Raw genomic sequence first — 20,349 nt, 5'->3', positions numbered from 1 at the left:
AAGCAGTTTATTGATGTTATTTATTTTTACTCTGTATTCCAAAAGCTGTTTTTTTTTTTTTTTGAACATGTGAACAGCAGCAGAGCACTATAAGCTCCTCCTGCTTATGTTTCTCTGCAGACAGGCTGGGAAAGAGCTGGGTCATGTGACAACTGTATAACGATTAGGAAAAAAAAAAGGTACTTTTTTTTTAGTTAAAATAATTACAGTGCCATCATCCATATACAGAAATAGAAGGGACAATGTAAACTAAACAGTGTGGGTTTAGTATCACTTTAAGCAAGGACCATGTTTTCCTGTTACTGGTGACTCAACTAATTCTGGCATCAGTACCAGTGGACAGAAAACAAACTATAATTGGTTAAAACTAAGAGTCTGTTGAAGGAGATCAATCATTGCATGGACACCAAAATCTTTCCGTGTACAACTTAGTCATTCGGGTTATTTATGACATGATTTTCACAAACTGAAAAAGTATCTCCATTAAATGTCACATATAACCACAAACCTTTCTAAAATATACAGTATATACTATATAAAGAACAATACATTAAAGTGTATGTTACCCTAAACATTTGGGGGGGTTTTTTGGTGTGCATTCACATGTGTGTATTTTAAAAATCATAGACTCTAAATTGTCATGTACTTTTCCCAGGTTGGTCCTGCCCATGCATGGTCATTTGACAGAACTTTTAAACTTTCTAAAAAAGGTAAAAAAGATAATTTCTGAAAGTAAGCAAAAGTTATGGTGCCTGCATAATTATACCTGTATTAGAAAGTGTATTAGAAAGTGTTTCTAAGTGCCGTGTCGTTGCTCTGCAGCCTACACATGCGTTTGCAAATGCGTGCCAACTAAACCCCTGTTCTTTATTTATATGATGAGACAGGTCTACTTGGTTGGTGGCAGACTGGAGGGTGAGTACAACAGACTGGGGGCTGGCTGGCTTCCATGCACCTCTCTTAATCCTTTTCAATTTGTTTTTTCCGATACAGGGATGGAGACGCTGGGCGTATACCTGCTGGTGTGTCACTTAAAGTCCCACATAGCCCACATTGTCTATGTTATATATTGCATAGCTCCATTTTTGATGTTCAGAGGTGTCACATCATGGCTCTAGTAACAGTAACTTGGCCGTTCTTGCATGCACTGCTGTCTGAACCTTAGGTCTTTCACTAAGGCTCCGTTCACATCTAGGCGTTTTGGGGCGTTTTTGGGGAGTTTTTCTGCTCTAGGATCAGCTCTCAAAACGCCCAACAAGACAAATCCTATTCATTTCAATGGCCCCTGTTCACATCTGAGCGTTTTGACGCTGTAAGCAAAATGCCCAACGCTCAAAAAAGTACATGAGCTTCTTTTTGGGCAGATTACAGGCGTTTTCCATTGGTTTCTATTCAATCTAAAAACGCCTGCACAAAAAACGCCTGTAAATCGTGGTAAAAATCGCGGTAAAAAAAACGCGCGAAAACGCTACGCTCAGGTGTGAATGTAGCCTAGTATAGTATAACACTATGTACAAATGCATTTTGTGCAGATTTAAGCCGTATATGTATGCTACAAAAACGCTCTGGTATATTTTTTTTGTATACACTTTGTTGTTTATTTTTACGACAATAAAAGCTTGTTTCTTTTGAGAAAAAAAAAAAACATAGGTCTATCAGCTGCTTTTAGCATTAATGCATAGTAGGCTGGACCCAGTAGACATGGCAGGAGCACTTTTAGGAGAGCAGGCTGCGTGGGACATAATTTTGATATGGTCACATGAGTGGTAAAATATTTTGATGTGTATATTGGCTATGCTTGAGCCTGCAGGGTCATATCCATAGGGATATCTCTACAGGACCTGACCATTTAGATCTGAGGGGCAGCATGTTTTTTTTGTTTTTTAGAGAGAGGGGAAAGGAGAGCTATTAGAAAGAGGGAGTGGGGTGGGAGATAGAGGGTAGCGGTAAGGCGGAGATGGGCCTCTGTGTTTTTCTATCAAATACATATGTCCAATAAAATATTTTTGTGTCTGGTAGCCTTTGCAGGTGCAGTATCCTTTGTGGTGTTTTGAGTTATGGCTTTTGGAAGCATCTCCCCTTACATAGGGGTACAGGCACCAATCACATACCATTTCGAAGGGTCAGATATATTATGGGGGTTTTGTGAAATTTGAATGTTTTCCCTGTGCGGGTTTCCTCCCACACTCCAAAGACATGTTGGTAGGTTAATTGGCTCCTTTCTAAATTGGCCCTACTATGTAAGAATGTGAGTTAGCCAAGGATCACACTAGATGTGGTGCAAATTAGCTGAGGATTTAGCACCGAATCTGAATCGCATCCCGTCGACGTGAGCAGATTGTGGTTTGCTGCAGACAGAAAAAAAAATGTCCTGCACCAGTTTGGTGCAAATGTGGTGTGATTGGAGCCATACAAATCCATGGCTCAAATCGCACCCCAGAGACACCGCATGTAATTGTGCTGCAATTCCTGTGCGAATTACATGCGGTGTCTGAACCGCAGCAGTGTGAACCCAGGCTTAAGGATCTTAGATTGTAAGCTCCTTCAGGGCAGGGACTGATGTGAGTATACAATATATATGTAAAGTGCTGTGTAAATTGAGGACACTATATAAGTACCTGTAATAAATAATTAACCAATGGTTATTGCTCTTCTTTTATATCCTGTTTTCAGTTAACAATCCTCTCCTAAGACTTTTGTGGATACCATTGTATGATATCTCTACGTTTTTGGCAATTTGATGCAAAGCTTCAATAAATTGGTGGATTTCATGAGAAGGCCATTTGATTTAAGCAAATTTTATGGCAAAAAAAAAAAAAAAACTGCCCAGTACCTTGCAACTCAAGAAAAGACAATTGACTTGCTCTTTTGAACAGAATAACTGGTTCCAGGAGTGCTAACACAATTACAAAGCTTTCTGTGACAATCGGTAATCATTGGGCTAAAACAGATTACTATTAGGACAACGCAAAAGCAGCCGCAGAAAATGGGATTTTTACTTTAGCAGGGAATACACAGGGGGACTTTATCGTTCAGCAGGTTGAAAAAATAAAGAAAAACCTCACAGATCCTCGTATGCGGACACCCCCACAAAACTTACAGAAATTATATATATATATATATATATATATATATATATATATATATATATATATATATATATATATATATATATATATATATATATATATATATATACACACACACACACACACACACACAAACAATATATTGCCCTAGAAGTTTATCTATCATTTAAAAATATTACATACATCAATTTATGTATACATAATCTAATGTTCCTTCCTATACTAATGTCCTAATCAGGAAGTATTACAGTCAAAAGACTGCATTCTTAACATATATATATTATGAATTCTTCAAATCCATTTAATGTTCTACAGGAAACCTCTGACTCATACAATTTCGGATGGAAGGAGTTGTATGAGCTCTTGCCTAATAAATACCATCTGTTAAGGTGGTAATCACAAGATTACCATTCATTAGATATGGTGGCTGCATTCCCTTTTTAGGCTTTTTCCCTCGGTTTTTACCTGGTGATTAGGCCAGTAACACATCTCCTGTATTTAAATGCCTTCACTCTGGATGAGGGAGCACAGACACCTTTGGACAGCAGCACTGCCTATCTGGAGGGAGGGTAGTGTTGAATGTACTAGCAGATTTAAATACACTAAACAACTTGAAGCCAAACTCCAGATAACACTTTTTAAGCAGCTACAGCAACAGTTTTGTTCCTTTCGGGATAAAGGTTTTACATAAATGAATTAGGGCTAATCATTGTAAGTACCCCTTTCAGTGTTAAAAAAAAATCAACAGCCTCACTAGCGAGATCACCAGGTGAAAAGAAAGAAAAGCCCAAAAAAGAAAACAAATGCAGCTATCATATCTAAGAATTAGTAAGCTGCAATATAATACAAGTTTTCTTTTGGGTTGAATACCGCTTTAGGCTTTTGGTTATCGCTTTTGACCACTTCAGCCCCGGAAAAGTTTACCCCCTTTCATGGGCAGGTCATTTTTTGCGATACGGCGCTGTGTTACTTTAACTGACAATTGCACGGACGTGCGATGCTGTACCCAAATAAAATTTGTGTCATTTCTTCCCCACAAATAGAGCTCTCTTTTGGTGGTGTTTGGTCAGCTCTGTAGTTTTTATTTTTTGCACTATAAACAAAAAAATACCGACAATTTTGAAAAAAATAATAAAAAAAAAAAACAATAATTTTTTACTTTATGCTATAAAACATATTCAATAAAAAAAATGTAAAAAAATTCTAATTTATTCATCAATTTAGGCCTATATGTATTCTGCTACAAATATTTTTGGTAAAAAAATCCCAATACGTGTATATTGATTGGTTTGCTCAAAGTTGTAACGTCTACAAACTATGGCATATTTTTACAGAATTTTTATTTATTTATTTTTTTTACTAGTAATGGCAGCAATCAGCGATTTCTAGCGGGACTGCTACATTGCAGCAGACAAATTGGACACCGAACTGACATTTTTTGTGGGGACCAGTGTCACTAATACAGTGATCAGTTTTTTAAAAAAAATGCACATAGTCATTGTACTGACACTGGCAGTGAAGGGGTAACATCAGGGGGCATCAAAGGGTTAAGTGTGCTCCTAGGGAGTGCTTTCTAACTGTGTGGGGGTGGCTTAACTGGAGGAAGACAGAGATCTGTGTTTCTGCTTAGCAAAAACACAAGATCTCCATCTTCTTCTCTGACAGAACGGCAGTCTGCCTAGTTTATATAGGCAGACCACCGTTCTGCCTCTCCTGTAAACCATTGGTGGGTCCCGGCGGACATCACGTCCGCCGCATTCGCTGATTGGTTTCCGCTGTGTCCAATTACAGTGAAAGTAGGTCGCTGGCAGCACGCGTGCGCCCCAGGCCCTGTGCACAAAAACACATACAGTTGCGTAATTTCGCAAAGGAGGGCCACCCTGCCACAGTATATCTGCATAGGGCGGTCTATAAGTGGTTAAATAAGATGTTCCAAAAGTCAAATTGGTTCCCAAACTGATCCAAATAAAAATATAACAAATCAATTCATCCTGGATCCAATCATTCTTACATATAGTTATTGTTAATGTGTAGATAAGGTAATATTAAATTAAAGTGATTGTAAAGCTTTGTGGGGTTTTTTCTTAATAAATGGAACAGGTTATACTTACCTACTCTGTGTAATAGTTTCTTCTGGGGTCCCCTACCGGCGCTCCTGGCTTCTCCTCTTCTGCAAGTGCCCCCACAGGAAACCACTTCTTCTTTTCACTATGTGGATAGCCATTGACATGGGATACACATTTTGGCTGTGCTTATTAAGTGGAGGATCATAGAACGTTTGTAGGTCGATTGTGGTAATGATGTGTGGTGAAGAAGGTATTGAGCTGGGGTATAATCAGGCGCGAAAGTAGTTATCTGGGTTATGAGTCCGTGTATTTCTCTCCAAAATGGTTGTATGAGAGGGCATTCCAACCAGATCTGCAACAATGTACCCCGTGTCTCATTGCATCTCCAGCATAGTGGACCAAGAAGGTTTTTTTTACCTTAATGCAGAGAATGCATAAAAGGTAAAAAAAAACCCTTAAGGCTTTTGAAGTCTTCCTTAAAGTGGTTCTAACAATGCAGAAGTTCTTCCTCCGCTGGTCTAAACATCATAAACATTGTGTTTTTTTTTTTTTTTTTTTTTTTTTTTTATTTATTTGCAGTTGCATTTTTAATTCAAAAGGAGAGCATTAATGCTTTATGTGCCTTAAGTGCTTTAAGTTTTATTTTAAATAAAATTTTCTTTTGTTTTCAATAATAGTACATGACCACAACAGTGCCAAAAAAAGAGGTTATACTCAGCAAAATGCTGAGGGGGCACCATGCGGGTGCGCTCCCAAGCTGCGCTGTGTGCGTCCATAGACACACAGTGCTAGTAAGCCCCCCCCCCCCCCATTCCTAAATCCTCACAGGAGTTTAACTGACAGCAATTGGAGACTATTGCTCCAACTACACTCAGAGTCTCCTGTGAGACCAGGAAGAGAGGAGAGCGGCGGGGCTGCTAGCCAGGACAGTGCTGGATCGTGAGAGGAGTCAGTGTTTAGGTAAGGGGAGGATAAGTAGTGGGGTGTTTTTTACCTTAATACAGAGAATTATTTAAGGTAAAACATAACTTTACCATTTGCCTACTGGGCTCTTTTACCCCCCTTCCTGCTCAGGCCAATATTCAGCTTTCAGAGCTGTCGCACTTTGAATGACAAATTGCATGGTCATGCAATGCTGTACCCAAACAACAGTTTTATCATGTTTTTTTTTTTAAACATACAGTATCTCATAAAAGTGAGTACACCCCTCACGTTTTTGTAAATGGAAGGTGGAGGAGCGCAAGATCTCTAATATCCACCAGCTCTGTGATGTCATTGTGAAGGAGTGGAAGAGAGCTCCAGTGGAAACCTGTGAAGCTCTGGTGAACTCCATGCCCAAGAGTGCTAAGGCAATGCTGGAAAATAATGGTGGCCATGCAAACTTTTGACACTTTTGGCCCAATTTGGACATTTTCACTTAGGGGTGTACTCACTTTTGTTGCCAGCGGTTTAGATATTAATGGCTTAATAGTTATTTTGAGGGGACAGCAAATTTACACTATTATACAAGCAGTACACTCACTACTTTACATTGTAGCAAAGTGTCATTTCTTCAGTGTTGTCACATGAAAAGAAATAATAAAATATTTACAAAACTGTGAGATGCTGTATATTTCTCTTGGTGGCATTTAATCACCACTGCATGTTTTATTTTTTGCTAAACAAACGAAAAAGAAAAAAAAAGGTTTTTCTTACCATTCTGCTATAAAAGTTTGTAAATAAGTAATTTTTTTTCTTCACTAATGTGCGCTGATGAGGCGATATGTGGTACTAATATATGGCACTGACAGGTGACACTGATGGGCACTGACAGGAAGCACTGATGATCAATGCCCTGATTACCAGTGTAGATATCCCCTGCGTGAATTGCTGCTCACTGGCTCTCCTCTTGCGCTGTCAGTGTGAGGAGAGGAGTGACGATAACCTGAAAATTCTGTTTACACTGTGATCAGCTGTGACTGGACACAGCTCATCATATGGATAAGGCTCCTGTGATTGGCCCTTTGCCCCAATCTGTGATCAGCTGTTTCTGAAGGACACAGCGATCACAGACTAGGGATCAACCTATTTCGTTTTTTCAGGGCCGATACCGATTTTGTGGCCACCCTTCAGGCCAATATGCTCCTCTGCTCATGAAAATATAATTAAGGACATCCCCATAGTGTAGTATGAAAATGGCAGGTTTTATTGAAAAAAGTAGTAACTCACATACATCCAGTTGTATGGAAACAGCGTAGGTAATAGACCGCCAGAGTCCGCAGACTAAACCAGTGTCTTCTACAACTACTTCCGGTCTCGAACGAAAACCATCGGGAGGAGCCGGGTGACGTCACTTCTGGTTTTCGTCCGAGACCGGAAGTACAGTGCCTTGCGAAAGTACTCGGCTCCCTTGAACTTTGCGACCTTTGCCACATTTCAGGCTTCAAACAAAGATATAAAAGTGAATTTTTTTGTGAAGAATCAACAAGTGGGACACAATCATGAAGTGGAACGAAATTTATTGGATATTTCAAACTTTAACAAATAAAAAACTGAAAAATTGGGCGTGCAAAATTATTCAGCCCCTTTACTTTCAGTGCAGCAAACTCTCTCCAGACGTTCAGTGAGGATCTCTGAATGATCCAATGTTGACCTAAATGACTAATGATGATAAATAGAATCCACCTGTGTGTAATCAAGTCTCCGTATAAATGCACCTGCACTGTGATAGTCTCAGAGGTCCGTTTAACCACTTAAGCCCCGGAGGATTTGGCTGCTAAACGACCAGGGGGTATTTTGCGATTCGGCACTGAGTGACTTTAATGGACAATTGCGCGGTTGTGCGACGCTGTACCTAAACAAATTTGACGTCCTTTTTTTCCCAGAAACAGAGCTTTCTTTTGGTGGTATTTGATCACCTGTGCGCTTTTTACTTTTTGCGCTATAAACAAAAAAAAGAGCGTAAATTTTGCAAAAATAACAATATTTTTCACATTTTTTTATATGAAATTCCCCGAAAAAAAATGTAAAAATCTAAATTTTTTTAACATTTTCGGCCAATTTGTTTTATGCTACATATGTTTGGTAAAAAAAAAAAAAAAAAAAAAATCGCAAAAAGCGTATTTTTATTGGTTTGCGCAAAAGTTTACGCGTTTACTAACAAAGGGAAAGATTTTTGTCATTTTTGTTGTTGTTTTTTTTAACGCATAATGGCGGTGATCTGCGATTTTTTTTTTGCGGTACTGTGACATTGGGGCGGACAGATCGGGCCCTTGACTGACATTTTTGACACTTTTGGGGTTACCAGTGACATTCCTACAGTAATCAGTGCTATAAATATGCACTGTTACTGTAAAAATACACTGGTAGCGAAGGGGTTAACTTTATTTGAGAGGGAGGGGCTGTGTGTGTCCCTAGGGGCGTGATTCTTACTGTGATTGGCTGTGACTTGAGGTGTTAAGGACACTGATCAACGGTTCTACATAGTAGAACCGTGTGATCAGTGTTTTTACACCGAGGAGAATGACAGGTGGCTTGTTTACACAAGCCGTCTGACTTTCTCCCTCTCCCCCGACGATCGCCGAGTGACCGGCGGACATCGGGTCCGCCGGTCACACGAGCGGGGGGGTCCGTGACGGAGCGAGAGCGCGCCCCTGGGGGCGCGCGCTCGCTCCCCAGACCCTCCCAGGCTAGTGACGTTAATTAACGTCACTTTGCCTGTGAGGGGCTGACTGCCGCAGTAAATATACTGTGAGCAGTCGGCAAGCGGTTAAAGCGCAGAGAGCATCATGAAGAACAAGGAACACACCAGGCAGGTCTGAGATACAGTTGTGGAGAAGTTTAAAGCCGGATTTGGATACAAAAAGATTTCCCAAGCTTTAAACATCCCAAGGAGCACTGTGCAAGCGATAATATTGAAATGGAAGGAGTATCAGACCACTGCAAATCTACGAAGACCTGGCCGTCCCTCTAAACTTTCAGCTCATACAAGGAGAAGACTGATCAGTGATGCAGCCAAGAGGCCCATGATCACTCTGGATGAACTGCAGAGATCTACAGCTGAGGTGGGAGACTCTGTCCATAGGACAACAATCAGTCGTATACTGCACAAATCTGGCCTTTATGGAAGAGTGGCAAGAAGAAAGCCATTTCTTAAAGATATCCATAAAAAGTGTAGTTTAAAGTTTGCCACAAGCCACCTGGGAGACACACCAAACATGTGGAAGAAGGTGCTCTGGTCAGATGAAACCAAAAATCGAACTTTTTGGCAACAATGCAAAACGTTATGTTTGGCGTAAAAGCAACACAGCTTATCACCCTGAACACACCATCCCCACTGTCAAGCATGGTGGTGGCAGCATCATGGTTTGGGCCTGCTTTTCTTCAGCAGGGACTGGGAACATGGTTAAAATTGATGGGAAGACGGATGGAGCCAAATACAGGACCATTCTGGAAGAAAACCTGATGGAGTCTGCAAAAGACCTGAGACTGGGACAGAGATTTGTCTTCCAACAAGACAATGATCCAAAACATTAAAGCAAAATCTACAATGGAATGGTTCACAAATAAACATATCCAGGTGTTAGAATTGGCAAGTCAAAGTCCAGACCTGAATCCAATCGAGAATCTGTGGAAAGAACTGAAAACTGCTGTTCACAAACGCTCTCCCTCCAACCTCACTGAGCTCGAGTTGTTTTGCAAGGAGGAATGGGCAAAAATTTCAGTCTCTCGATGTGCAAAACTGATAGAGACATACCCCAAGCGACTTACAACGGTAATCGCAGCAAAAGGTGGCGCTACAAAGTATTAACTTAAGGGGGCTCAATTTTGCACACCCAATTTTTCAGTTTTTATTTGTTAAAAAAGTTTGAAATATCCAATACATTTCGTTCCACTTCATGATTGTGTCCCACTTGTTGATTCTTCACAAAAAAATTACAGTTTTATATCTTTATGTTTAAAGCCTGAAATGTGGCAAAAGGTCGCAAAGTTCAAGGGGGCCGAATACTTTCGCAAGGCACTGTAGTTGTAGAAGACACTGGTTTAGTCTGCGGACTCTGGCGGTCCTACGCTGTTTCCATAAAACTGGATATGAGAGTTACTACTTTTTTTCAATAAAACTTGCCATTTTCTACTACACTATGGGGATGTCCTTAATTATATTTTCATTAGCGGAGGAGCATATTAGTGGAATATTCCAGAGGGAGGATCCATTCGTATATCACTAAAGGGGACCTGGCACCTAATGATCGTCTGAGGGAGACACCCACTGTATCCAAAAGCCTCTGTATACTGCGATTAATTATTATCATTAATGTGAGCGGCCATTGCTATTAGTTATATCCACACCTGCACTGGTCTGGTGATCTGTGATCCCTTTATACCACTTGAAGACACCCCCTTAGCCAAAGATTTTTTGGAATTCAGTTTTTTTGCACTTTTGGAATTGGACATTATTGTTCAAAACAGTGTCATTTCATATCTATTTATTCGTTAATGGACAAAATTATTTTTTGAAGCACATAGGACACTTTATACCATTTTATTTGTGATCATATAGGTTATCTATTTTTCTTATCATTATTTTTCACTATATGCATTAATTTTTTGTCTTAGCACATGGTCACTTTATCATATATTATCTATGGAGCACTGAGTCACCTTAATTATTACTTTTCTTGAAGCACAATGGACAATTCATTCAAGCATATATACCATATTAATTTTTGTGTAAGAATTGGTATAATTGCGTATTCGAAACGTTTGTTTTTTTGGATTAATACTCGTGCATGTTTTTTACTCTTTCCACGGAGCACTTCATCAATTCTTGTTGTTAATTTCATCTTGCACTTTTCAAATGATTACAATTGTCTTTATATGGTGCTATAATTTATAATTATTAGGTATTTGGTCTGAGTTACTATTGTATAGGTAATACCCCTTTAAATAGCGCCTATCCATTTATTTTACTCAGATGCAGTATAGTTTCGATTTAATATCAAGAAATCTGTAACAAGCCGAAAGTTTGAATTAAAAAAAAAAAAAAAAAAAAAAAAAAGAAGAAGATTGGACTTCCCAAAAACTCTTTTTTTGAATGCACTGAACTTTTTTTTTTTTTAATCAAGATGGCATTAAATAGATTTAAAGCACAGTTTTTTTTTTTTTTTTAAATAAAAGTCTATACTCCCACACAGACCACAGATGCAGCGTGGACACACTCTACGCCCAGCAGTGTTTACATTCATTTTTCCACTAGACACCTCTGCTGCAGAGTGATTGTTCTTTAAAGATGAATGGTAGAGCAACTCCAGCGGTGGGAACTGGTCCATGCTGCATCAGAAATCTATATAGGGGCATATTCTGAGGAGGGTGGGTGAAGCCATACAGAGTATTTATAGAAAAAGAGACTACATATAAATATATCTAGTATTGCAAAAGAATATTATCTCCTAAAGTGTCATCAACCCCATTTTACAAATTTCACGCTGATCCTCCTTTTTCTTCATAAAGAACCAATATAAATGGGTTATATAGCAAAATAAGTTGCCTGTATACTTTTTTGCATAGTGCATATACCGTGGTCACATGACCCCCCCTATAACACCCCCTAAAGCATTGCGATATCTAGAGGACAGGCTTTTGATAGCATAATTGCTGTGAACAGGGCCGGCCTTAGGTGTTCAGGCGCCCTGTGCGAGCTAATCCTGTGGAGCCCCCCCGCGCGCATTTTCTTGCACCTTTTTTGCACTTTATTTGACTTTTCTTTTTTATGATCACTAATAACTTAGCCCCCCTTACTTCAGAGACCCCCCACACATCAGAGACCCCCCCACACATCAGAGACCCCCCACACAAAGTCCCCCTTAATTTAGAGCCCCCCTACATCAGAGACCCACCTCACATCAGAGACCCCCACACAGAGCCCCCCTCACATCAGAGACCCCACACACAGAGCCCCCCTCACATCAGAGACCCCAGACACAGAGCCCCCTTTCATCAGAGACCCCCCACACAAAGCTCGCACACCCCTAAGGCCGGCCCTGGCTGTGAAAGCCTGTGACTGGCTATCACAGTGATCAGTAACTTTACAGCCAACCCGTGTACTTTTTCTCCTTTAGAATGCAGAAAAAGATACATTATTTGGGGGATTTTTTTTTTTTTAAAGCTAGAACATCCAGAATCTGGAGCAGCAGCGCATGGCAACAAACCGGCTTCTATCCTTTATCTTGAAAGCATAAAGCAGATTTAAATTTTAAAAACACAGTTACAATTCCGGCATGCTGGGAATGCAAGGCTTGGTTCACATTTGTGCGATGCGGGAACGCTGCGAATATGCAGCGTGGTCACGCATTGTATCCGCACATCTGGCAGTTCACACTGCCATATGCGATACGCAGGGGGTGTCAATTAAATGTTAACGACACCCCCAGTTTGATCGCATATCGCAGTGCGATCTGCAAGTTCGCACAGAATCCGATCGCACAAGTGTGAACCACTGTGCGATCCGATTCTGAGGCGGCTCAAAAAATGCCTCATGTGCGAGTTTGCTGCGGATGCGCTGTGAATTCAGCCATACAAAGTGTATGGCTGAACTCGCATCCGCACAGGAGATCGCATGTAATGAAGGAGCAGTGCGCTCCGAATTACATGCGATCAGCACATCCGCACAAGTGTGAACCGGCACTAACTGTCACATTGGTTGCGCTCTCAACCAAACTGTCAAACCATCCAATGGCTGGTGTCATAATTGATTACATGGGCAGCAGTATGGCAGCTGAAGATTAAACAGAGGCCTTGGTTGAAAACAATAGGAGAGTTTATTTCCACTTTAAAGCTGGATACACACTATCCAACTTTTGTGGTTAGATTTCCTTCAGATTTACCTTTTCTATGTAGTGCAAGAGCCTGCCAGATTGCATACAAATTGAAAGTGTTTAGGTTTGACCTCATATTATCTGGTTTTGGTAAGTCTAATGGGCCATACACACTATAGGATTTTCTGAAGACTTTTTCCTTTAGATTTACCAAAACCATATAATATGAGGTCAAACCTAAACACTTTCAATTTGTATGCAATCTGGCAGGTAAATCTGAAGGAAAAAGTCTTCAGAAAATCCTATAGTGTGTATGGCCCATTAGACTTACCAAAACCAGATAATATGAGGTCAAACCTAAACACTTTCAATTTGTATGCAATCTGGCAGGCTCTTGCACTACATAGAAAAGGTAAATCTGAAGGAAATCTAACCACAAAAGTTGGATAGTGTGTATCCAGCTTAAAGTGGAACTAAACCTTCCTATCCTTTACAGTCATGTAAGCTGCCATCTTAAGCTGGATACACACTGTACAATTTCCTTTAAATTTTTTCCTTTAGATTTACCAAAATTAGATAATATGAGGTCAGACCTAAACACTTTCAATTTGTATGCAATCAGGCAGGCCCTTGTTCTACATATTTGAAGGTAAATCTAAAGGGCCATACACACTATAAGATTTTCTGAAGACTTTTTCCTTCAGATTTACCTTTTCTATGTAGTGCAAGGGCCTGCCAGTTTGCATACAAATTGAAAGTGTTTAAGTTTGACCTCATATTATATGGTTTTGGTAAATCTAAAGGAAAAAGTCTTCAGAAAATCTTATAGTGTGTATGGCCCATAAAGGAAATCTACCAACAAAAGTTGTATAGTGTGTATCCAGCTTTAGCCTCCGTTTGATCTGCATTCGCCATGGTGCTGCATATGTGATCAGTTATGACACCAGCCATATGATGACTTGATAAATTAGTTAAAGCGGAGTTCCACCCAAAAGTGGAACTTCCGGTCATTTGCTTCCTCCCCCCCTCTGGTGCCACATTTGTCACCTTTCAGGGGGGAGGGGGGAACGGGTACCCCACGGCACTGTCCCTTCGGAAGTTTGGCCCCCTCCTCCTTCCCCCGCCGTTGAGCCAATCCGAATGCGCAGCGTGCTTCGTGCATGCGCATTAGGGACCCGCCCGTTCACTGCTGGGTCCCCTCACCGGCAATGGTGGCGGCAGCACCCGACAGCCGATGGAAACATCAGCTGCAGTGCCGATATCGCTGGACTCCAGGACAGGTAAGTGTCCTAATATTAAAAGTCAGCAGATACAGTATGTTCTAACTGTGCCTGCATGGGTTTCCTTCTACACTCCAAAGACATGCTGGTAGGTAAATTGGCCCTGGTATGTGTATGAATGTGAGTTAGGGACTGATGTGAATGTACAATGTATATGTAAAGCGCTGCATAAATTAACGGTGCTATAGAAGTACCTAAAATAAAAATATTAATTTGGGTCACTTAACTCAGGAGGTAGAATAGAATATACCTGGATACACAAAAGGGACAGAGATCACAAGCAAGCAAGTTTGAACCCATGCATTCTAGTGTGGTGCATTTTGACAACCATGGGCAGCAAAATGCATTGGGCTGTGCATAAAGAAGCGCTTGCTTTTAAAAATGCATGGTACCATGCGATTTGCATTTGCAGTCTGTGTTTGGGGTGCCATTAATTCACTGGCACCAATATGCAGAGTGCAAAGGCAGTGTGATCACCTACAGTGTGGTTAACATGCACGGAACGCACCTTTCCCACACCGTGTTCTGGTGTGAACCCATCAGATTAGGTAACAGAAGTGACGTTCCGTCAGCTCAATAATTACTGCGCATGCGTAGCAGGTTTGCTAAACTGTCAGAACACCTGCAGTCATAAGGCGCCAGCGGACATCTTACTACACCCAGTTACGCCTTGAATTTCAGTCACTTACCCAATAAAGTGAGCGTATATAAATCGATAAGGTATATTGAGATCTGTCATGCTGTTTTATATGTTACATTTTCAAAGTCTAAAGGTTTAGCGCTGAACAGTGCGGGGTGTACCAACATGGCCTCCGCCACCTTCTTTCAAAATGTAACATGAAAAGAGCATCACAGATGTCAAATATACTATATTTATTTATATATGCTCACTTTATTTCTAAAATGACTGTGAAATTCAAGACGTAGCTGGGTGTAGTAAGATGTCCGCTGCCGCCTTCTGATTGGAGGTGTTCTGTCAGATACGCAAACCTGCTACGCATGCGCAGTAAGTATTCAGCTGACGGAACGTCACTTCTGTTACCTAATCTGATGGGTCGCCTATTCTGACGGAACAATTGCCCCAAGTCAGTGTAATATATACACTTTTACTAGCACTTGCACAATTGGAGGTCTGGTGTTCATTTTTGTTTGCCCCTTCAGCAGTTACTTATGCTGTAAAATCTATTTTTCTTTCATAATAAGCTCCATATACTTCCACTATCAGTGGGGTATTTTCAAACACTGACTGATTCACACAGCAAACAAACACCTTCTCTCATGGTGTCATGCACTATCCTACAGAGCTTCCTTTCACACTGCAGCAAATCAGCCCCGGCGCACTCATGATGACGTCACGCTGTTACCTTGCTCCTCTCCCTCCAGGTATCTGACCCTCAGTTCGTCCTCGCTCTTTGCCTCCGAGCTGTACTGGCGCCCCCCAGAGCCGGACAAGCGGCACAACTGCCCTCCGAGCTCCTGGCCGCGAGAGACCCGCCACGAGGCGGCGCGTGCAGCCCATGCTACCCCACCGCTGTAGACCAGGACCCTCAAGCCAGCCAGAGCCGCCATGCTAGGTGACGTCACTGAAACGCAGCCACTGCAAGCTTCTCTGGGAATACTGCTCCTGCTGGTGTGTTCATAGAGTAGTATTGTTTATAAAGTTAGTTTAAAAAGAAAAAAAAAGAATATGAGGTGGTTCAGGTGACGTCTCGGCAGGTGGGCTGCTTGTGAAAGTCTCGTGGGGTGATTTATAAGTGTTGCTTGGTCTGAGTTACACGGGGAAAGTAATACCTCAGCCAGTCTGAGGATGGAAGAAATGGTGACTCACAGACTCTTCATGACTGGAAACAACGGGCAGCACAGTTGTGTAACCAGAAATATAACTATATAGGAAGTACAAGCAAACCTATTTTTATATGTTGTTTGTTCTAAGAGAACAATTTATAGGGAGAGGTTTACCAAATCTGGTGCAGCTATATATATATAGTTACATAGGTTAAAAAAAAGTCCATCTAGTTCAACCAAAAAAAAAAAAGTAATATAATCCTATACCCGATGACCAGTTTTGTGTCAAGCCCCGTACACACGTACCGATGGTCGGCTTACAAATGTTCCTCTTTTCTCCCCGGGATGTCGGTGTCTGCTGAAAAGTGCAAAGACAGCACAAGGACAGCACAAGAATTTTGTCCGCCGACTGCAGAAGTGATGTCATGTAATGGTTAACTTTCCCTGTGTTTTCTATTTTCTGAGCATGCCCAGTCTTGCAAATCTGCGGTCTGTCGGCCGAATTGTGTACTGACAGGCGAACAATCGTCCGTTCTGGTGTCGGCATACAAATATTTTCATGTTTGCACGAAAGACTTTTGTCCGCGGATTGTGCGCAGACATCTGTCGGAGGCACCATACTAACACACGTACAATCGGCAGATCCTTCGTCCACCGACGTTTGTATGCCGACGATCGGTACGTGTGTATGGGCCTTTAGACTACTCTTTTGTCCCCTGACACCACAAGAACCTATACCAGGCCACCCCCGTATCTAGCAGGCCTCGAAGCCTACTAGCTATGGACAGTAACCAATCAGCTTCTAACTTCAGCTTTTTCAATTAAAGGATAAGTTCACTTTTTAGAAAAAAAGAATAAATGCACATTGTTTTGCTAGTAAAGAAATGTGCATTTATTTATTCGTTTTTGGGAGCCTGCAAAGCATTGCACCAGCGATTAGCAGATCGCTGGTGCCATGGAGGTCTCATGCAGATCATTCAGTATATTTGTGCCTGTACATCCCATACGGGTAAGCAGATACACTGACAGGAAGAATCAATGAACTTCCACTGGGCCATGGTAGTTCATCGAGAACTACAAGCCGACAGCCGCAAAGGCAGAGTTGTGAATGAATGGCATGGTCGGATTGGCAAAGCTCCGCATGGCCACGCTAATTTCAAAAAGTGACAGCTAGTACAGGAAACTTCTCCCCGTACTGCTGCCACAGGGATTGAGAGCAACGGGGAGCTGCTGCAGCAGTGGGAACATGTTCCACCCTAAAAACAGGTGGAACATGTAACATGTTGCCAAAGGTGAACTTATCCTTTGGGCCCCTTTCACATGGCTCCGTTTCGTCGACTGAGCCATTCTGCTCAGCGGGGGATCGTTCCGCCGATCCCTGCTGAGCAGGCGGATGACAGCTCCGTTTCCGCTCTGTGTGTGGAGACGGAGCTGTCAGATCCCCGCTGTCCCCTATGGGGGAATCGGATGAGAATGGACTGCCTGTCCGTTCTCATCAGATCCGCTGGACAGATGGAAAAAAGGGTTTCCATCTGTCTGGATTTGATGGACAGGATCGGATGGCAGCAGGTGTCAGCGGAGATGTCTCCGCTGCCCCATATGGATGCATGGGGCATCCGATCAGGTCCGCCTGAAAAACTGACAGGCGAATCTGATTGGACCTGAAAGAGTGTATCAATGCGCCTTACTGAAATATTATATTTCATAATACATTTCAGCTCGTGCCCACTCTACAATGGAATGTGGCCACTTGCAATTACATGTTAAACACCTTTTCATTCATACACCCTGGACACTTGACAGTTGTATTTTGCATATAGACGACAGACGGTGATAGGTGTTTACATGTTAAACACCTTTTCATTCATTAATTTGGACACTTAACAAGTTAAGGCTTCGCATAGAGATTACTGACACCACCTAAACACAATTGACATTTGCTTACATTAACACATCAGACAGCTGAACACAGACGGATCGGCTCTCCCACAAAACACAATTTCAGACACAAGACACCTCATATTGACAGAGATGTATAGGGAACACAAGGGCCTTTTCATGTATTGTTTCTGTGAGATATGTTCTATTGATAAGTTGACCCATGAATTGTAACTGGTTTAAACGGGATTTTGCCGCCCAAATTTCCTTTAACCACTTAAGCCCCGGAGGATTTGGCTGCTAAAGGACCAAGGGTTTTTTTGCGATTTTTTACTGCGTGACTTTAATGGACAATTGCGCGGTCGTGCGACGCTGTACCTAAACGAATTTGACGTCCTTTTTTTCCCACAAACAGAGCTTTCTTTTGGTGGTATTTGATCACCTGTGCGATTTTTTGATCACGCGCTATAAACAAAAAAAGAGCGTAAATTCTGCAAAAATAACAATATTTTTCACATTTTTTTATATGAAATTCCCCAAAAAAAAAAGTAAAAATCAAAATTTTTTAACATTTTTCGGCCAATTTGTTTTATGCTACCTATGTTTGGTAAAAAAAATCGCAAAAAGCGTATTTTGATTGGTTTGCGCAAAAGTTATCGCGTTTACTAACAAAGGGAAAGATTTTTGTCATTTTTGGTGTTTTTTTTTTTAACGCGTAATGGCGGCGATCTGCGATTTTTTTTTCGGTACTGCGACATTGCGGCGGACAGATCGGACCCTTGACTGACATTTTTGACACTTTTGGGGGTACCAGTGACATTACTGCAGTAATCAGTGCTATACATATGCACTGTTACTGCAAAAATGACACTGGCAGGGAAGGGGTTAACTTTATTGGACAGGGAGGGGTTAAGTGTGTCCTAGGGGCGTGATTCTAACTGTGTAGGGACATTCCTATTGGTGTAAAAGCAAAGATCAACCGTTCTACATAGTAGAACGGACAGATCTTCACTTTTACACAGGGAGAACTGACAGGCAGCTTGTTTACACAAGCCGCTCTGTCTTTCTCCCTTCACAGGAGCGATCACAGTGTGACTGGCGGACATCGAGTCCGCCGGTCACACGCACTAGCTTGTCTGTGAACGAGCCACGCTAGGCTCACAAGTCAGTGACAGGCGAGTGACGTACCGATACGTCACTCTGCCTGGCCGGGGCTGACCGCCGCAGTATATAGTCGTGCGGCGGTCGGCAACCGGTTAAATGTGTGAGCGAAACTTGAAATAAACTAGATGTGTCAACGCTATGCTTAAGTGCTGTGTGTCGTTGCATCTCCTGGCCAGCGGAGGCAAAATTCACTATACAGGGGGAGTTGGGACTGAAGGGCTGTATATCACCTTGTAATTGCCTCCTGACGAGATTGAGCTAACAGGACCGTATGTGTGAAAGGGGCCTTAGACTCTTTTTTAGACAGAGTGGAATCCGTCAAGCGGATCCCCCTGCTCAGCAGGGGATCTCTCTACTAATCCCTGCTGAGTAGGAATAGGTTTGGGCCTGTTCGGGATCCCATATGTCTGATCCCGCCAGGAAGCCGACACTGCACATGGCTAATCACAGGTAGTGAGACATTTCCTGGTCCAAAGCTGCACATATTGGGAAATGTCTCACTGCCTGTGCTTAGCCGTGTGTAGTGTCTGCTTCCTGTGGGATTGGGTAGGTGGGATCTCAGACATGCCCGAGCATAGCTCTACTGCTGAGCAGGTGGATGACAGGTCCGTGTCCGCTCCGCTATGCAGAGTGAACACAGCCCACTATTCTCTATAGGGGAAGTCAGTTGGAAACAGACTGCCTGTCCGTATACATCAGGCTGTCATCTAATCCGCTGGAATGATAGTGAACGTATCCCCATCTGTCTTATTAGCGGACCGAATCAGTTGCCGGCGGGTGTCAGAGGACACATGTCCGCTGACTTCCGCCGCTCCATAGAGAAAAATGGGTGGCCCGATTAGGTCCGCCTGAAAAACGGACAGGTGGACCTGATCGATCTGCTGGTGTGAAAGGGGCCTTAAAGCGGAGTTCCACCCTGGGAAAGTTTTTTTTAATAAAAATACCCCGGAGCAGTCAGGGCTAGTACATTCCACAATGGATAGCCTCTGATCTGTCCCGGGTTGCACTTACCTTTTAGAATAAATACTTACCTTGAAAATGTATTGTCCAGCGCTGCCATCTCAGGTGTGGGCAGCTTGAAGCCAGTAATTTTAGGGTGGAACTCCGCTTTTAAGCTTTGACAATAAAACCTGGAAGCTGATTGGTTACTTTGCACAGCTGCACCAGATTTTGTGTGCACCAGATTTAGTGAATCTCCCCACAGTAATCATGGAGATGTGCAAGGCTGGTTCAGTAAAAGTCCAGCCAAAGCCTTTTTTTTTTTCTAGTCCAAACGCACAAGAAAGTGGCCATG

General features: G+C 42.0%; 1 protein-coding gene across 1 annotated transcript in view; it reads right to left on the bottom strand.

The window, feature by feature from the left end:
• AUH (AU RNA binding methylglutaconyl-CoA hydratase) overlaps positions 1-15,874 on the bottom strand; it is a 445,506-nt gene extending 429,632 nt beyond the window's left edge. The window contains exon 1 of the mRNA XM_082264199.1: positions 15,593-15,874. Within this exon, the coding sequence (XP_082120325.1) occupies positions 15,593-15,797 (205 nt within the window). The 5' untranslated portion in view covers positions 15,798-15,874. The remainder of the gene's footprint in view (positions 1-15,592) is intronic.
• Between the last annotated feature and the right edge of the window lie 4,475 nt (positions 15,875-20,349).

Source organism: Pelophylax lessonae, assembly GCF_965119305.1.
Source record: "Pelophylax lessonae genome assembly, chromosome: 1".
Lineage (NCBI taxonomy): Eukaryota > Metazoa > Chordata > Amphibia > Anura > Ranidae > Pelophylax > Pelophylax lessonae.
Note: the sequence above shows the minus strand (reverse complement) of the source record. Positions and strands in the feature narration are given on the sequence as shown.